This window comes from Anarhichas minor, unplaced genomic scaffold (genome assembly GCF_050575085.1).
Source record: "Anarhichas minor isolate MPS153535 unplaced genomic scaffold, ASM5057508v1 ptg000011l, whole genome shotgun sequence".
Lineage (NCBI taxonomy): Eukaryota > Metazoa > Chordata > Actinopteri > Perciformes > Anarhichadidae > Anarhichas > Anarhichas minor.
In genome coordinates, this window is record NW_027466457.1 from 12055652 (window position 1) to 12074818 (window position 19167).

The following is a 19167-nucleotide window of genomic DNA, read 5'->3' on the forward strand; positions in this document are numbered from 1 at the left end:
GTGACTTCAGGCTACTGTGCTGTAAGGCATGCACGCACACATGGAAATTGTCTTCCCATCAACGGCAAAGTAGACTTTTTCTGTTTGTGACTAATGACTGTACTGATTACTCAACATCTGGAGCCGGTTTTGGGATATTTCGAAAATGTCTTGTGGCTGTGTCCAGACTATCAGCCTTGAAACCTTTTGGATATCTCAGTTAGAGGAAATAGGGGGAATGAAAAAAATAAATATTGTTACTACCATTGCTGCACCTTAAGGAAGATGATAGATCAAATTGGAAACTGGCTCTGTGCCGTTGCATATCCTTTGATACTGTCTCTGCAAAGTAGTATTATTAAATGTACCTGTAGGCCTATAGTTCTGAGCCTATTTTCCCTGCAGTTACTAAAGTTCACAGCTGCACCAAAGAAAATGAGGCAGTTTCCTCTCAAATTTAATGAATTAAAGCTTTTGTAACTGCGCCACAGATGTGGCCACACCACCAGCCAAAGTGATCATGAACTGTGAGGAGCTGGGTATAAACAAGCCACACACACACACACACACACACACACACACACACACACACACACACACACACACAAGTCTACCAGAATTGGCAAGGAGCGGAGAAATAATTGCTAGACTGCATTATAAACATTTTTGTACCAACTAAAGCCCTCTGCGAATTCAATCAGTCTACTGACTCTGGGCATGGTGACAGAGAGAGGTTAAATGATCTTCTAATCAGAGCCACATGTCTCCACCACCAGTGTAGCCAGTTTAGAAACATCACCAAAAACTTGATAGCAGGACACCACATGCATAGCCCACAAGTACTGCATATGGCAGATACATACAGTATATTGGAAAGTGCACTGTTTAAGTGTACAAGTCGTGTCTCAGTCTCTGTGCTCTTCAGTCCAACACGGTCTACATTTCCTCTTGGTAATTGTACTCTGTTAACAATCTACATTTCAATAGACCACAGCAGTGTTTTGAGTGCTTTGGATGCATAATAAACATTCATGAATGTCATTTGTTCTGGCAGCGTGTCAACACTGATTTCACTATCAAGTATTGCGGAGCTGGTTTAGGTTATTGAAGTGGAGATTTAAGCTCAACTTTTATGTTATTTATCTTCCTTATTTAGAAAATACAACGGCCCTTTTGCAATATTGGAATCCAGGGTTCATTTTTCCCCAATAAAACCTTCATGAAAAACATCCCACCATGGTGTGAAAGTGAGCTTGCAGAGAACTTGCTTGAGGAGGTAATCCATCACAGTGAACAACAGCTTTTATATTTTTGTCTTTAATGTTACAGTTGCACAGTTAAGCAAAACGTATATGTTTTTTAATCAATCACAGTCCCACAACAGGACATCGATTCAACCACAAAAAGCAGACATGGTGTGTACTGTAATGGATTAGCAGGCTTTCTGCAAATCCATGTTATCTTAGCAAAATGAATGAAGGTAGGAAAAACACTGTTCACAAATCAAACGCTGCAGCAGAAAAGTGATGATAAGAAATTAAGTTAAATATGCAAAAACATTGTATGGTCCTGGAAACATATTTAAACTGAGGACCTCTCGGTTTAAAGTAGACTGTTGCTACAGCAGCACAGATATAGTTCCTGCGGATGTTTATCAGTCAAGGATGTGGCAACCCCCCCCCCCCCTCTGTGATGCTACAGTTACTACAACAACACAGAGCACCCCTTTACTGCTGTCCTTAATCTTATCTTTGCCTTAGTGCAATGTAGACAATTGATAATAGGCCTTTAGAGGCCATATAACAAATGAAGAATGCCCAAAATGAGAGCCAGACCAGTGCCGGGCTAAAGCACAGTCAACATCTGAGGGCAACTTCTCACGCCTGCTAGACTTCCAGAAACTACCAGCCCTCCTCTCCACCTCCATTCTACATTTGGGCTTTAACAAGAAACAGCAGCGTGAGCTGACCTCCGAATTCATAGGTGGAGGAAATTGGAGTGGCCGAGGTCGCATTCAAACAGTGTTAATCCTGTTGTGGGCAGGTGGAGTACAGTTCCTTTGAAGCTGAACAAAGGGTGTCCTGCCACGTCTGTGTCACTCAGCAGAGGGCCACTAACACAGCCGGGCAGTCAGAGGCCTGCCCTGTGGGGCCCCGGAGGACCTGTTCACTGTTAGTCAACACGACTGTGGATGCTTCTTAAAGGAGAAAGGGGCTTTGCTGAACAACGTCGAAGTTGTAACGAGGGAAATAATGCATTTCTCCTTTTCAAGCAGGACATTAATAGACTGCATTAACATGCGTTTATAGGGTGAAGGGGGTTTATGGCATTCGTCTTTACACAGAATCATTACTCAGACGTAGGCGATCATGTTTTATTGTACCCTGTAAACACCTGCAAGTTGACTTGTATGCAAGTAGGTTTATGGCTAAATGTTCTGGCTCTGGGAGGTTATAGGAAAACTGTTCACAATAGTGAGTGTGTGGAAGAGATATTACTGAACTAAAAACGAGCTCAGAACAAGTAGAGACAGTCTCACGTAACATTCAAACTGGTCGTAGCTCTTAACAATAAAATATAATAACAAACATAAATAAATAATTATTAAATAAATAAATTGTAGATAGACAAATAAAATCAAACATAACATTAACATGTAACCCGACCAAGCAGAAATACTGTTTAATGATGTGTGACAATGTAACATCTTGAACTGTCTTGGGTTTTATCAAACAGCTTCGATTCCTTTGATGTCTTCACTTTACTGGCCTCCAGGGGACCGTAACCGTATCTTATTCCACAGAACACAGACCACAAACATCAAAGCTGAAGATTCACATCCTTCCCGATCACTTTCATACGTATACATAGAGAGCTAAACAGGAAAAACACACCGGACCTGACCACACCATCGATTAGCCATGTGTCAATGAATCTACTGTGAGCACAGCTGTCATTTGGGGGAGAGCAAATGAATAACTCGAATCGATTATAGTAATCATAAAAGCCGGTCAGCTTTACCCCGTGAACATCTAAATTCTTGCATGACACTCAGTCTTAATCTCCAAGCTTTAATCCAAGATGTCTTCAGATTCAGAGTAAATGCAGCAGTTGTAATGCATGCTTAGTCCAGAAAATAATGTGTCGCCCTGTATCATAGTTGTTTGCTTGCAATTTAATTTAATCAGTAAACATACAACACATTTTTTGGTGACCTGGTGATTGTGTATAATACATTTTCGCCACATATTAGCTGGTGCTGGCAGTGTCAAATATCCAAACGATTAAGAAGACTTGTGCTTTCACACTACTCCCTCCTCTCCACCGGGACGGCTCGGTGCATCCTGGGAGTCTGAACATGTGCGCTGGCGCTTTGAATGCTGGAATATGTTGTCAAGAGACAAGAGTTGAGAGTCAAAGGGGGCAGTAGGAATCATCTCCAGTTTGATTTCTGGAGAGGTCAGGTCAGGGAACATGATCCCCAGCTGCTCTTCAAACAGCTCTTTAAGCGTCCCGCCTGCCGTGGTGACCTCCGTGTCAACCTGTAAGCAGAGATGAGGGAAACAATATTTTATTACCAAGTGTCAAGAGCTGCATACTGAAAAAAAATTGCTTTTTGCAAATCTTTGTACAGTACCTCTCTGAGCGCTGCACAGTTCCCAAAGACGAGCCTGACGTCTGATACAAACTCTGCAGGGCTTTGGTAGCACACACTCTGCTTCGCTTCCAGTCGTTTTTTCACAGCGGAAAGATTGATTGGTCCCTTTATAGCCAGCCTGTGATTAGCACATACCTACAGTATTTAGAAAGGGAGAGATAATAAAACGATCAAATTCTACGGGAAGGTGAAGTAAAACCGTGATATATTTTGTTACGTGAGGGTTTTTAATAAGCAGATATATTTCAAGCCAAAATGCACGCTGTAGGTAAGTACTGCACACAAATATAGTGTTGTACTGTACGCACTTATTGTCGATTATAGTCCATCATTGTTAATGTTCATCCATGCCCATCCACTGTGCAAATACAAACACTACAAGCTCTGACAGCAAGACAAATCCCTCTATATTTATAATACCTGATTAAAGTTGCATAATGTCTCTGTATTTAGTGATAAATACTGCATATTACACATCATTAAAATAACAGTTACAGAAACTCCATGTGACATTAATCCTGTGAACTTTTCGCCCTGCTGTCAGCCAAGCTTCCAGACTCACCGAGGGGGATACAGGCCGCGGGAAGGCTGAACTCAGCTCGCTGCAAAACAAGTGCAGCAACAGCTTCTCACACTTCTGCAGCGGTAGAAAAAGACAAAGGACTTAATACAAGTCAAGTGACAAACAAATGCTCCAATCTCTGGTCTGTCGCATCTGCTTACTTAATAATTTTGAACCTGAGACAATTGGCAACTCATTAAATGTTATTGTTGTAGTACATAATATAGATGCAGGACAATAGTGAACACAATATGGTGGCTTGGCAAACATTTATTTAGGTTGATTTATTAAAGCTGTGGTTAGCTTTATTTCAGTGGCTTCCAATGGTTTCCAACAGTAAAACCACGTATTTCGTGTATATCCAAATGCTACGTGTCGCCTAAAATACTTTGTGTTCTCTGGAGCGATCGCTTCCTGGTCCTGGTCACGACAACTGGAGGTCTTGTGCCTGGTGTTCATATTCACGAAAGATGTGAGTTACTTAGTCAGGCTAGCCAATGAGTGAGCTAGGATTCTGAGTCAGTCTGTCCAATGAAGGAGCAGCAGGAGGGCGCTGTAACATGTGCACACTATCATATGCACCTAGCAAAGTGAGGATAGAGACACAATCTGAGCATTTAGCCATATTTTTGGAAATATGACTGTTTGCTGCAGATATCCAAAATATTCTCCTTATAATTACTATAATTCTATCATCTTTATTGTAACCGAAATTACTGTCATCATTGTAAACAGAAAAAAAAGAGTACTGACTCGTTTGTCCACAGGGGGAAATCCTCCTTCAGAATCTGGCTCCTTCTTTACTGTTTTGGCTTCAGCTTTGCTTTCGCAGTCATACTCCATCTCAGGCACTAACAGGTCGCGGCAGAGAGAGCAAAACCATCCGCCACTGAAAAGACACAGTGCAGAGACTCAATACAAAAGCCAGTAAACAGCAACACACAAGTGCATAAAGCATGCTCACACCAAGATGTGACAACAACTTGTCTTGCCTCATTCTTAACAGCGGAAGGGGTTTTTATTCCACAGGGGACCATAATAATAAGCATAAACAGGAAAAATCTAAAAGAAACATGAGTTATGGGGTTTTCATCTGAGAGCATAAATGAATTAATTCGCCCTGTCAGCACTTGCCTGGGAGATTTGAGGAGAGTTGGAACATGGCACGAAAGGTGAAAAGCCTTGGGACACTTCTCGCAGCACAGCAGCTCCCCCGCAGTCTGACACGCAGCACACAGGCCTTCGTTAGGGTCGTCTAGCGGAGCGCGGTGCTGGTCTACCTGCTGCCCCCCCCACAGTGAGCAGATGGGATCCGGAGCTTTAGTCCCACTCTGGTCCCGTGGGCTGCTCGGAGGCTGTGAATGGCTGTGGGGTTTGTCATCCGTGCTTTGAAGAGGAGTCTGGACTTTGTTCCCCTCACCCTGGACACTGATTTGGGGTCGGTCACCCGTGCTGTCGGGGAGGCTGGCTCTTTGGTTGGCTTGTACCTGGAATCCACAAACAGGGAGGAAAAAACAGCTCTGTATGAGGTGTATGGTGAGCACAGTGCTAAGGTAACCAATTTCTTGTTACGCAGAAATGATGGCCTAGTTGTAATAAACCACGATTTTCCTTTAAATTCATACTCTGTGTTAGTCTTGCTACAGTAGACCGCTTTGGATAAATGTCTAATATAGAGTATATATGGAATAGTCATTGGACTGTAATAAAGATCTATTGTCTCCTTACGTAGCTACTGTCGTCATCTGGCTCATCTTTGATGACAATGATGGGCCCTGGTGACGCTCTCCGTCTTTTCTTGACGGCCGAGCCCACTGCTCCACTGGCCGGCTGTGTTTCTGGAGGTTTCCAGGTAACAGTCCTTGGGAGCAGAGCATGAACCAATTAGAGTGAAATCGAAATTCACCAGACAGACCGGTGGCCCAAAAGGAATTAGGGCGCATGCAGCTGTCTCCTTACCCCGGTTTCTCCTCCTGGGATACAGCAGCGTACCCTAGAGAATTCTGCTGTCCTTGCACTTGAGAGAAATAAAAATCTGTTTTCCTTTATCGAGAATACAGCAATGCATACGGTTCGACACTGACGGTGCAGACATACCATTTCTGTGTAGCAGAGCAGGTGGCAGGCTGTGGGGATAGTTTGGGTTCAGCACATACACCGGACCACCTGGATCATTCCTCCCGTTCAGATATGTGGGCTCAATCTAAACACAGCATTGCATGTTGTTTACTACAATGTATATCAACATAGTTTACATTAGTGGATGGAGTCACTTGCCGTCTGTCGTGATTGAGGCGAACTGACGCCACCATTGATGGGCAGTGGTGCTACATGGGTGTACAGAGGTGGAGAGGAAAACACGTCCACAGCTTTGGGTTGGTAGCTGGAGCTGCTGCCCATCCCCCTCAGAGGCTACGAGACGGAGAAAGAAGGAAGATGGATAGAAATGCTGCAATCATTCTCATCCTGCATTCCTGTCAGCGTCTGTAAACGTGATGATGGAGGGGAGCATGAAACAGTGCGCTTTCATTACCCTGTCGTTGGTCGACGCCCGATGGCAACAAAGAAACACAGAAGACGAATCCCATAAACAAAACACCCAGAAGCTCCAGGCTGATCTGCCTGAGATGTTATTTTTTTTGGTCTATTTTAACTATAAACCTGCAGGTTCAGTTAATAATGTTTCTCTACAAGATTCCTGCATGTATGACATTTGGCTTAGTTCAGATACACATAAATACCAACATTTGTAATGTTTTAACGCATAACGCTACACTACAATAACACACCACTTCAAATCACATATACTTAATGTAAAGGCCCTGAACACCTATTTGTTTTCAATTACTATGAGTGATGGGGTCCTGAATTAACCCCAATTATTTTTGCTGAAGTCAGAACAGCTTTTGTAACATTACATGTTTATACAATCCGCACACACGCTGAGTTATTGTGTGTTAAGCTTTGTTTAAGTCATGTATTTTGAGATTTGACACCAGCAGTTGAGAGGCTTTAATACTAACCACTTCACTGTTTTTGCAAACCTTCCAGTAAGCCATCAGTTTTAATTTCTTTCGCAACAATCGACTTGCCTCATCATGCCTCATCACGCTAGGAGGTAATTATCTCGAATGGATCTGCACTCAGTTTCAATTTAACAAAAATAAAAGCAGACATACTGTATACTGAAAGTTATGGACTTTTCAATTATCCTTCAATCTCTTTAAGTTGATTATACTTTAGTGACGTATAGAGAAAAAACAATCTTTAGACCTACTGGAGCCTGACCACAACCTGCTTTAAAAAATAAGTCATGAAGTGGAGCTGATTTCTAGTAAAACATGCAAAAACACATATTTCTTTCCTACGGAGATCATTTCATTATGCAGCTGTAACAGCTTGTGCACGTCAGTACGACACAACTTAAGTGTGCACTTCACACACCAAGTATTGTCCTGTGAATGAGCCTATAGCTCAGCGCTGGAACCAAAACACCCTGCGGACTAGACTAAACAACTTGGATGACGAGATATTATCAACCCTCTCTTATGGAATCTTGGGTCCGCTCTCTGTCACATGCTGGCCGCTGTTGCACTGCGGATTGAGCTGTTTTATTTTATCATTTTGAGTCATAAACTCGTCCAAGATTACAATCCATCTTGACAAGGAAAGACACAAATTGCCTGGGTTGTGAAGGCTGTCAGCTCTATTTAGGACAATGTCGTCCACTGTCGGTGCTCGTTAAGAGGGCTTGTCTGTCAAACGGACACACTCACACGCAGCAACGTGCGCTAACCTGTGGCGCAAACCCAGGGCACGGTAGGCTGCTAGTTGGGCCGACGTGGTTGGGAGGAGGTGCCATGAACCTGCGACCTGGCTGGGGAAGCACGCTCTGGGAGGGAGAGCCTCCTCCTTGCAGGGCCCCCGGGACGGTTCGCTGCAGTCGGACACTCTGGTACCACGTCCAGGGCGGAGGAGGTGGTTGGGGCTGCCAGTTGGCCTGCGGGTTCAGCTTGTCCACCTGCATCTGAAGCTGAGCCAGAGTGTTATGGGGCGCTCCCAGGGCAAAGCTGTGGGGTGAGCCTGAGGGGCCGTGGCCGGGGTGGGAGAGCTGATGTGGGATGCCCTGAAAACCACCCAGCTGATGGCCCGGTACACTCTCTACCACTAAAGAGCCTGAGGGGAGTATACACACAGAGACAGGATGAGCATAACAAGTAGGGACGAAAAAATACACAATATAGACAGAACTTCTGCAGAGAACTGTGGGATAGAGAAAGTTTGGGCAGCAATGTGGTAGAAAGTTTGCAGAACTTGTTGGAGGTTATTAAGGTGGAAAAACATGTCAAGGAGGTTTGTAACTAATAACTTGTATCTGTGGAAAGTGTTTTAGATTCATTTTTACAATGAAATTCAGAGCCCAATGTGATGTTTTCCAATGGCTTGTTTTGACATTCCAAAACCCAACAATATTAACTTTAGAATGACATAAAACAAATAAAAACAATTCCTCACAATGAAGAGGCTGGACCCAGAGAGTGGTGTGATTTACGCTTGATAAAACCAAAATCTGACTTAAACAATGAATTGCCAGTCAAAATGTTTGCTGTTACTTTTCTGTTGGCTGACTCTTGGAACAAAATATCTCAGTAAGCTCTGAACCCTGTGAATCTTTAAGCACACTCTCCCTGATTCAGCATCCTTCATCCAAACCACTAAAGGGAACCAACAAACCTCTGGTAAGTGCTGTGATTTGCATGAAGAGATGACAAGCCCCCCCCCCCCCATACCCTGTATGCAAGCGACAACAAAGAAGGGATTTTTGGCAAGCAGTGAAATATAAAAGGGGGCTGGTTTGCGGTGGAAAAACTGTTCACTGTTCCATTTTGATATTGTCCAGAGAGTATAACAATTGAAACGTTGAGTTTTGAAGTGAAACAGGAGACCTTCGAGGGACAGATAATCATGACATAGGGCATGTGACTCTAGCTTTATGCAGTTTCTGCAACGTTTGCCACATTAACATTGTCTGCCACTACCTTTGTTGTCATGGTTGCCAAATAACTCCATCAAATTGAACATTTGTGAATTCGTGGATTGCAGTCTGGCCTTTATCTTGTGGCAACATTCTGAAAATGAGGCAGTAATAAACTACAGAAACATTTTGGTAAGAATTAAAGACAAATCAGAAAAAAAAAAAGAGAAATAAAAACAGTGTGGAGACTGAAATAATCTCAGGGTTCCTGATTAGTTTCTATGACAGACACATTCGTTAATGTCTTACCCAGATCCACATTGGAGGCCCAGTAAGAGGATCGACTCTGGAAGCGCACACTGCTCTGTGGTATAAACGAGGTACTACACTTTGCCCGCAGGAGGTTTCCAATCTGAAACAGGATCTGCAACAGAAGGGATGTGATTAATAATTTTCAGAGGAGGACACTTGTGTGTTACGAAAGGCCCCCAGGTTCCCACTTCATCGCGGCACAAGATAGACCAAGCCTCCAAACCGGCCTTCGGAGCTGAGCGGAGTCTTTATGGTGGGACGAGCCTCACCAAACGTTTACAGTACAAGAGGGCCGTGCCTCCATTCCTGGCGGTGGCCCATTTGGTGAAGGTGATGACGTGGTCCAGGTGTCTGGATAGATAGCCGATGTCCTCCTGTTGTTTTCGCAGGACACTCTCGTGATCCTTTGTTACGGCCTGAAAAACATGAATTAGTGAGCATCTGCGCTGTTCAAACAGCACCGCGAGGGGGGGGGGGGGGGGGGGGGCAGTCAACTGAGCTTGCACGCAGGTAATGTTCTTCTGGAAACCACACAGCAATCTAGAGATCAGCAGCAGGCCGCTGACAAACAACACCGTTGTGTTATATTTGTTATGAATTCAAAAGCCTTTGTCGTACCTCAAGTTGATGAACTAGCATCTTGCCCTTCTTGTTGATCTCCAGAATCAAACTGCAGATGGATTTCTGTATTTCATTATGAACTGACGTGCGGCTCTGATCAACCTGAAGAAGTCTGAAAAGCAGACATTGAAACTATCAGTAAGTATTCAAACTTGACATCACATGTCCAAAATCAACCGGCACAAAATTCAAAACACATTTTAGAGCCTTCTCATTATTACTTAGCATGCATGCTTTTAGGGTCACTTTGGTATTTTTTCCACCTGGAAACTATTTTCCCATTTTGTTCTGTCAACTAACTAATAGGGACAACTGTTTCTGAAATTGTTCCAGTATTGAGCGAGCACACTGCACACAATAACAAACAGACTGGATCAGGCGAAAGGTCAAGAAAAAAGGTTTTATTTCTCCGCAGGGTCTTTCCCGTAATGTTTTCTTTCAGACACTTATAATAACCATCTGAACCTGGCACTTGCATTGACGCTGTGCATCTGCCCTCGCAGCTCGGTTAGCGGCTGCGGGTCACAGCGCTTTCCCTCAAAACTGCACCACTTCTAGAAAATTGATGCCCCCATGAGTCACATAGACACATAAACATGGGAAACAAGAGTCCAGGCTGAAGAACAACAACCATCATGAGAGCTAAACGTCACGTGGAAAATGGCTTCTTTCTAAACAGTTCAAAAAAACGTTGAGAAGCGTTTACATAATACTTTGCATACTGGGCATGTGTAGTCTTGTGGTATGTGGAAGTACGTACCCTTTGTTTATGGAGTTTGACACCTCTTCAATCTGTTTCTTTTTCTCCTGCAGCTGATGGGTCATGCTCTCCATGTGCTGCTTGTGGCTTTTATAAGCATCTTCAAGGAACTGGTAACTGCTCCAAAGAGAACACTGAGTCAGCGGATGCAATATATATATATATATGACATCGATGATGGGATGTGCAGCAGGACTCCTAAAGCTAATGGGTTCAGGGACACTCCTGCAGAGTGCACAATACAAATATTTGTTTTAAATGTGTCAAACCAAACTGAAATGCATCCACAGGTGTATGAACCGTCATATGAGATAAATATACGAAGTAATATTGAAGCTTGTGACTGTACTTGTGGTCCTTGTGCTTTACTAGTTGGCAGTCGCGGCAGGTTAGCAGGTCACAGGTCTCACAGAACAGCTTCAGCGGCTCTTGTTTGTGGATGTCACACAACACCGGCCTCTGAGCCGACACACCGTGGACCTCTGGGAAACAACAGAAGGTTCATCACTCTGGGTAACTGGACTAACATTTGAAGACATTGACAATAAGACTTTTGGCTTTTACTTCTTTTCAAAGTACAACTCTAAATGGTTTCATTGAATTAGGATTCTGCTGAAATTCATGAGCAACGTGTTCCATTATTTAGCTGAGTGAATAGGTTGAATTTGCTCACAGTACCACAAAATGGCATTAAAACTGGGCAAGATGAGAGATTTCTATGTAAATGTATATTTATCAATTGGACCATTAATAATACGTTCTTTAAAACAATACTAGCAAAAAAGTGTAAGAATGTGGAATATTGCAGTAAAACCAAGTGCCAAAACTTCAAAAGTGCCAAGTGTGTATTTTTAACACACTGAATGCTTAGTCATGGTAAACGTATTGTCGGAAAGGACATTTGATTGTGATGCAGTTAGCCCTGAAATCTATTACAAGCGCTACACTAAACCCAGAGCAACACAATAGATCTTCCCTTTGTCATGGAAACACCACAAAGTCTTTCACAGGATAAAAAAAGATAGAGACGAGGTCACTGGTTAGAATACCGCGCGGGACTTCTGCCTTCTGTCTGATGCTGTGGTCTTTGGTAAATTTGACTCTCTGGTGGGCCTCCACACAGGTGGCACAGAGGTACTCAACGCAGTCCACGCAAAACCCGGCCGCTTCGGTGTTGTCATCACAGGTCATGCAGAGCTACAGGCAGATGAGACAAACAAGCTCGTTTGATCAAGCAAATTGGATGAGATATAATCTGCAAACATGATGTCAGAGTGGACAAAAGACATATCCAAGAACCATTGTGTTGCACCTATATTGTCCCCGTTCCAACCCTCAGGGCACAGGACAACGCTTATCATGATCATCAGCATGCAAGGCTGCCCCCGCATGGTAATGCTTTTTGTCACCGACCTGGACTGTCCTCTCCACTGTGCTGCTGGGAGCCTCAGCTGAGTCCTTCACAAAGACGTTCTCCATCACATCTATCTCCATGCACTCCTGCCTGCACACCGGACAGCGCATCACATTCACTGGAACCACACAGAATCCACACGTTGGAGTAAATCAGCAAAATTGGAAATCCACTTTGTGCTTTTTGATCAAATAACTCACACATGACAGACAATGCATGCACTTAAACACGCCAGCCTTTACGTGCCACGGTGATTTTCTTTTATTTATATTGTCTTGCATGGAAGGGGAGGACCCTTTAATCGATCCATGGCCATTGTTTGTAAACAGAGTGACTCACGTGGTTTGGTCGCGCTGTCAACCTGGGAGCTTGGCGGCTCTGCCATGGCCAAATTCCTCGAGGGCGCAGGCAGACATTTCTTGCAAAAAGAATGCAGACACGGCAGAAGTTTGGGCTCTCGACTGTGAAAGTTCAGGCGGCAAACGGGGCAAGTGTCCATGTGATGTTGGCCGGTGGCGCCGGACTTTTCCTCTCGCGCCTGCTTGCTCTCAGCTTCGTTCTCAACGACGACGGAAGCAGCAGCAGTAGCAGCAGCAGCAGCAACATCCCCCGTCTCCTGTTTATCCACGCGTCCATCCATTTGCTGCACTTTTAGCCCTCGAGGCAAAAATATCTCTCTATGTGTAGTCTACGAGATGCACACGCACGTGAGCAGACGGGGCTCGAGAGTCGTTTCCCTCCTTCACACTATGCGTGTGCTAAAAGAGCATCTTCTCTCACCTGCATGTCCCTCCTCACTCTCCTCCGGGTCATCCTTTTTCTCCAACACAGCGCTCAACAATTCTTATACGTGTCACCTTTTCAGTGAAGCGACAACCTATCGACGGGAGCACAAACCTGTCGCACGAGAGATAACAATGCCTCCGCGTGAGGGTGTCGTGTCGCAGATGTTGTGAGACGAGATGTTGCTCAAATTGCACCGCACGCGCTCGTTGCGGCACGAGAGGGGTGGGGTCAAACTGCGCGCGTCTATATAAGAGGAGGTGAGTGGTGGAGGACAACGTGTTTGTTACTGTGAAAGTTACTGCGTTACTTCCCAGTTTACGTTTGTTTGCTTTTCAAAGAATACTCATGATTGTAGTTCATTGGACCGGTACTACAATAGTATGTGCTCAGAAAAGAATGCATTAACCTTTCCATTCATTTAGGGCCGTTAATTAGTAGTGTCATCATTTTCTTTTTAAAATTTGGATTTTTTTATCAGGCTATATGCCTGAACTTGGGTCATCTATTTTACTGCAAAAAAATCAACTTACATTCCATTTATTACATATTGACACTGTATTGGCAAAAATCAACACACAACACTTCCATTGATTGTTTTTGTGTGTGTATGCCATAATGCCTTACTATCACATCCATTGTGACCATCACTCAGTTTGTTATAATAACTGATTGATCTATTACTCATAAAACTATTAAATGAAATTATTTTGGTACTTCTTCAAATTATGTATATTTAAACTGCTATAATAACAACAATAACAGCAATAGTAACACTAAGAGTAATATAATATCCAGATAAGACTTTGAGAAGGGGATAAACAGACCACAATAAACGCCATGACTTCCTTTAGGTTGACAATGCGCTCTAACTTCAGTGAAACATCAGGGTTCAAGGTTCACTGATACATTACCTAGTAGGCAGGCGAGAGGCCACTTCAGTATATCCACTTTTTCAATGAATCTGACAGCAGACAGCCACAGTATCCCTCTCAGTGACGGGAACCACATTCCACTGCTGGGATTGGGCACCTATGGGGACCCTCAAACGGTAAGAAGAATATCGTCTGTGTGTTTCTACATCTGCATGTGAGCTATAGGCGTGTTGAGCGAAGGAGGACTCTCCGTAATGGAGGAGTGCCTGCGTTCATTGCTTGCAGTGGTTGGATAAATAGTAACGTAGATTGATCATCTGAACAGGAATGCATATGAGCACAAACTGCAGCATGACTTAATCTACACCGGGTCAAAAATATTTTCTCTGAATTTGTGATAGACACCCAAAGGCACAGCACTGGAGTGTGTCAAGCATGCCATAGATGTGGGTTACAGGCACTTTGATGGGGCACTGGTGTATTTCAACGAGCACGAAGTGGGTCGAGCCATTAGAGAGAAGATTGCTGATGGAACCGTTCGAAGAGAGGACATCTTTTACTGCGGAAAGGTGATACCTTCTGTCGTATGTCAGGTGTTTTGGACATTTCAATTTTCATTTGAATGTTTTCTAATTAGTACTGTGTGATCTTCCTCAGCTCTGGAATACCTTTCATCCCCCAGAGTTGGTGCGGCCGGCCTTGGAGAGGACACTGAAATCCTTAAAACTGGACTACGTGGATCTCTACATCGTCGAGCTTCCCATGGCCTTCAAGGTTTCTTAATAGCACACAAATAGATTGCAGTTCACTTAGCAACCAGTCATTGAGTGTCTGAACATTGCCCTTAGGTATGTCACACTTGTGGTGTCTGGTTTTGGATAAGGTATTATTTACCCAAACAGGGTGGTTTGAAGTTAGAAGATTTGTTATAGAAACTATTTGTTATAGAAAGAACAGTTAGTGAGTATGGAAAAACAAACCTAAACAACACATCTACATGACTGTTTCCCAATCTAATGTTTATTTTTAGTTAAATTATTAAATATACACTAGATAAGATACCAAGACAATTTTATTAAAATGTATGAATGCATAACACATGTGCAATGTGGCTTTAGTTTTAGGTTTCAGAAAAGATTAGACAGCCAAGGGTATGTTTGGTTAAGATTGGGTAACTGGAACCATTTGGCCGTGTTTACAGTTGGCATACATGTCTTAGTCACACTCAGATATTTGTATTATGTAGGTTGAATTATCCAAAATAGTCGAATTAAAGCCAACTGCAAATTCAAGTTTTAGCATCACCATGAACAGCTCATGCCAAAACCATTGAAGTGTTACATGCAAATGAATGAATTGTGCTTACATTTCAGCCTGGAAATGAGTTCTATCCAAAAGACCAGGATGGAAAGTACATCTACCACCACACAGACCTCTGTGCAACATGGGAGGTGAGTTCTACCGAGTTCATCAAAATAGATGGTCCTGCTATTTCAAGACTTTTCTCTTCTCCTCTTTGTTGTCTCTAATGTCTGGATGCAGTATCATGTCATATTGTTTTCTCACTTAGTGTATTTAGTCTTTTTTTGTTTCACTTTTGCTTTCTTACATAAGTATAACTTATGAAGCATGCCAAAAACTGTTACAGACTAAGTGAACATGTATTTATGTTAGAGGGGACGGACAAAATATTAAAAACACTTTGCACAATACTATCAATTTTACATCAACAAGAGTGACTGGAAACTGAAAAAATGGCAGTAGAGTTGAAACTGTGTCACTGGTTAGAGATAGTCTTAACAACATGTATACATATATATATATATATATATATATATATATATATATATATTATAGCCTTCATAGCAGTAAATCAACCACATATCTTGTATTGAACTGTATCAGCTTTACCTAGAAGTGTCTAATAAGCGAGTGTGATGTTATTTACTTTCGGTATGCAACATAGAATAGCATCTTTTACAACTTAAAGGATATGCTATTTTCTCTGTGCATTCTAGAGAATGTCTCATGCGCTAACAGAAAAATAATAAATCAGGGGAAACCTCATATGATATTCCTTTTATACTTGAAAGTTGATCCCAGAATATTCTCTGCTGCAGCATCAGAAACTATCAAGGACAGTGTCATAAACAGCCAAGCTCTATTGAGACATCTGTTTTTTCCTCTTCACCTTGTATTTCTTTCTCCAGTCTCTCAGAGTCTGTAAAGACAATCACTATCAGTCTTTGAGAGGATGTAAATCTTTTCCTCTCAACAGGCTTTGGAGGCTTGCAAAGACGCAGGGCTGGTTAAATCTCTGGGAGTCTCCAACTTCAATCGCAGACAGCTGGAGCTGCTGCTGAGCAAACCTGGCCTCAAACACAAACCTGTGTCCAACCAGGTGACCCCAACATGTCTCTTTGAGTTTTCTTGGATACATGCCACATAGGAACAAGTTTCCGTAGATGGTGCTGTATCAGTGGTTGCTTATATATGCCTGATATTCAACAGACTTTGACGAAACTCTTTTTTCATCTTTTGTTTAGCTTTAATGGTATTAAAGGAGTGCATCTTTCCTCTCCATTCCAATCCAATTCGATTTAGTATAGCACAGGGTGCTGATGTAAAGTCGGAGCACTTTGGTCCAGTATTCTTTTTTAAATGATTCATTCTCTTCTTGCTTACCTCCAGGTTGAGTGCCATCCATATTTCACACAACCCAAGCTTCTGGAGTACTGTCGTCACAATGACATTGTGATTGTTGGCTACTGCCCAATTGGCTCCTCCAGAGACGCATCCTGGTATGAAGGTTTTAAGAGATACACACTTTTCACTGACAGCCGGTATTTTGGAACGTGTTGCTCCCCCTGGTATTGTGGTCATGGACGGGTGAAAAAAACTCAAGCATTTTTGAGACATCACGTGTGACATTCAAATCTAAAATCTTTGTCACGAGCAAGCAGGGAAACTGATGTGCAATAACTACACTGAACAGCTAAGGGAATAGACTCAATTTGGAATGAGACATTACTTTTGTCATGGAACGAATCTAATCTAGATCCTTATCGTTTGACAATAGCCAAAATTATATATATATATAAAATACATATGCAAGATGTCAGCCTTATATTTGATAACAATGCTAAACTTATAAACTCACTAAAAAGTCTCTATTCTGGCATCATTTGTATTTTCTTCTGTCTCTGGTTTAGGGTGAATGTGAAAAGTCCTCCCCTGCTGGAGGACGAGCTGATTGTATCTATTGGTAAAAAGTACAACAAGAGTACTGCCCAGGTGGCTCTGCGCTTCAATGTCCAGAGAGGAGTCGCCGTGATCCCCAAGAGCTTCAGCCCCGAGAGGATCAAACACAACTTCCAGGTGGGTTAACCAAAGCGCCTTTTATCATGGCGTGTATGCTTTCGTGCTGAAATCTTTATTTTCGTACAGTATTCATGAATCAATTTCAATCATTTTAATAACAACGAATCATATATTGTTCCAGATATTTGATTTTTCACTCACCGGGGAAGAAATGAAAGCCATTGAGGCACTGAACAAAAACATTCGCTTTGTGGAGCTGCTGATGTAAGTATACGCTTTGGTAGGAAAATATATAATCAAAAGTGAGTTGAATAAAATACTGTACTTGATTTTTATGTAAATATGTAGGTTGTAGTTTGCATTATAATGATTTGTGTCGTGTTGCTTTTTTCAAATAAGAGCTCATCATCTGCTCAGAAATTATTTTTAAAAAATATGTTGTTTCAACACAGGTGGAGTGACCATCCAGAGTATCCATTTCATGATGAATATTAATGTTTCCACTGACTTTTTTCATCATCATTATTTCATCAATGAAGTTTACACTGGTACATTTTCAGAGTCAACACTAGAGGGCTCTAGCTCACAGTAAGTGAAAAGCACAAAGACACGGCTGGTTTTAAGGATAGCACACAGCTCAGATGTATGATGACAAATGTGTTCAGTTGTTGCATGTGAGTTTCATGTGAGACTCGCAGAAGGCTCGTGTAATATTCAAAGAGAGTTCATAACAACTGTTTTGAAATTAATTGATGCCACTGTTGCTATAAATAAAGTTTGGCTTGAAAATACAACCCTTCTTATTGAATGTGGCAAAATGCATCATGGAGAGAAATACATTTGGATAGTTATCCAGATATTCAGGTACTAATGGCCACGTGATCAACGTAAGCGTAACTTAAAAACAACCAAAGTTGACCAAAGTGTTTGTTCGAGGTTAGGTTAAAAAAAATCAGCTGCGTTAGAGATATAGACCAGGTATGAAAAATGTAAAATGTTATTTTAAAGGAACATAAAGGTTTGAGTTTTGGCGGATCCCAAAAAAATAACCGCTCTGCTTGTGCTGTTTGGAGATGAGGTTAATTAAGCATCTTAGCTGTAACTGGAAAGGTGTATTGTAACAGTCGGGCTCTATGTCCAGACATTTTGTAAACACTGTCTGGCATTATTATCTTTTGCGGCCTTTATTGGTTTATCTGTCTTTGTTTTTATTTGATCAGTTATGTAGGTTTTTGTTTTCTGTGTTTTTGGGGTTTTCTGTTTGTAGTGTTTTTACATGTCTCATTTATGTTTAGTCTGTTTCCTGTTTTATTTGTTTGGGGTCACTCTTCACGTGTCACGTTTTGTTTTACTTCCTCTCTTCCCCCCTCAACACTCAAGAGTGTTCATGTTGCCCTCTAGTGGTCAGAGTGAGGAACTACACTACCACTTCCGGTAAGTACTTTCAAAATACAGTGACCAAAGTAACGGAAATTATCATGTTAATAATAATGTTAAATGCCGTTAATTTACTTATTTGCACATACACGTGAGCACGACAAGCAGGCATGTAGAGAAAAACAAAAAATAATGAAATTACTGAGACATAAGATGGAAACAGTTTGTTTATTTCATGGTCAAGAGAACATGTTTACATGCAGTAATATTCAAAAACACAATATTTTTCTCATACTGAAACGGCCAGTTTTAGCGCCTGTCTCTTCAAGTCCCTTCCTCCCAATAAAGTTCTGATTTCTGATTTGATTGGCTTGCGAGAATAATATGATCCACTCGTGTGTTAAACGAAATTCAGGTTTGCCAGCCAAATATCTGACCACATTCACCTTTATAAACATGACATGGACGAGAAAACAGCTGAAAACTATCCGGTCAGGCTTTGGTGAACTCTGAGCTCTCTCAGTCTGGTT

At 42.2% G+C, this 19167-nt stretch overlaps 2 protein-coding genes across 3 annotated transcripts; one reads left to right on the forward strand and one right to left on the reverse strand.

Annotated features, from left to right (window-relative positions):
- Positions 1-3281: 3281 nt before the first annotated feature.
- Positions 3282-13094, reverse strand: LOC142947918 (transcription intermediary factor 1-alpha-like). Its single transcript, XM_076089789.1, has 19 exons — positions 13062-13094; positions 12621-12969; positions 12281-12399; positions 11917-12064; positions 11217-11349; positions 10868-10984; positions 10105-10219; positions 9756-9902; positions 9484-9598; positions 7996-8375; positions 6477-6611; positions 6297-6402; positions 6159-6216; positions 5928-6060; positions 5334-5686; positions 4953-5088; positions 4212-4274; positions 3617-3772; positions 3282-3521 (listed from the first exon to the last, which is right to left on the reverse strand). The coding sequence occupies exons 1-19, from the start codon at positions 13092-13094 to the stop codon at positions 3282-3284; spliced, it is 3036 nt and encodes a 1011-aa protein (XP_075945904.1).
- Positions 13095-14022: 928 nt separating this feature from the next.
- On the forward strand, positions 14023-17755 carry LOC142948094 (aldo-keto reductase family 1 member D1-like). 2 transcript variants are annotated; one of them, XM_076089976.1, is made up of 9 exons: positions 14023-14115; positions 14341-14508; positions 14597-14713; positions 15313-15390; positions 16218-16340; positions 16631-16740; positions 17152-17317; positions 17442-17524; positions 17713-17755. In XM_076089976.1, exons 1-9 carry the CDS (start codon positions 14023-14025, stop codon positions 17753-17755), a joined length of 981 nt encoding a protein of 326 aa, XP_075946091.1. The 2 variants fall into 2 exon arrangements, with proteins under 2 accessions (XP_075946091.1, XP_075946092.1); XM_076089977.1 differs by lacking the exon at positions 16218-16340.
- The last annotated feature ends 1412 nt before the right edge of the window (positions 17756-19167 follow it).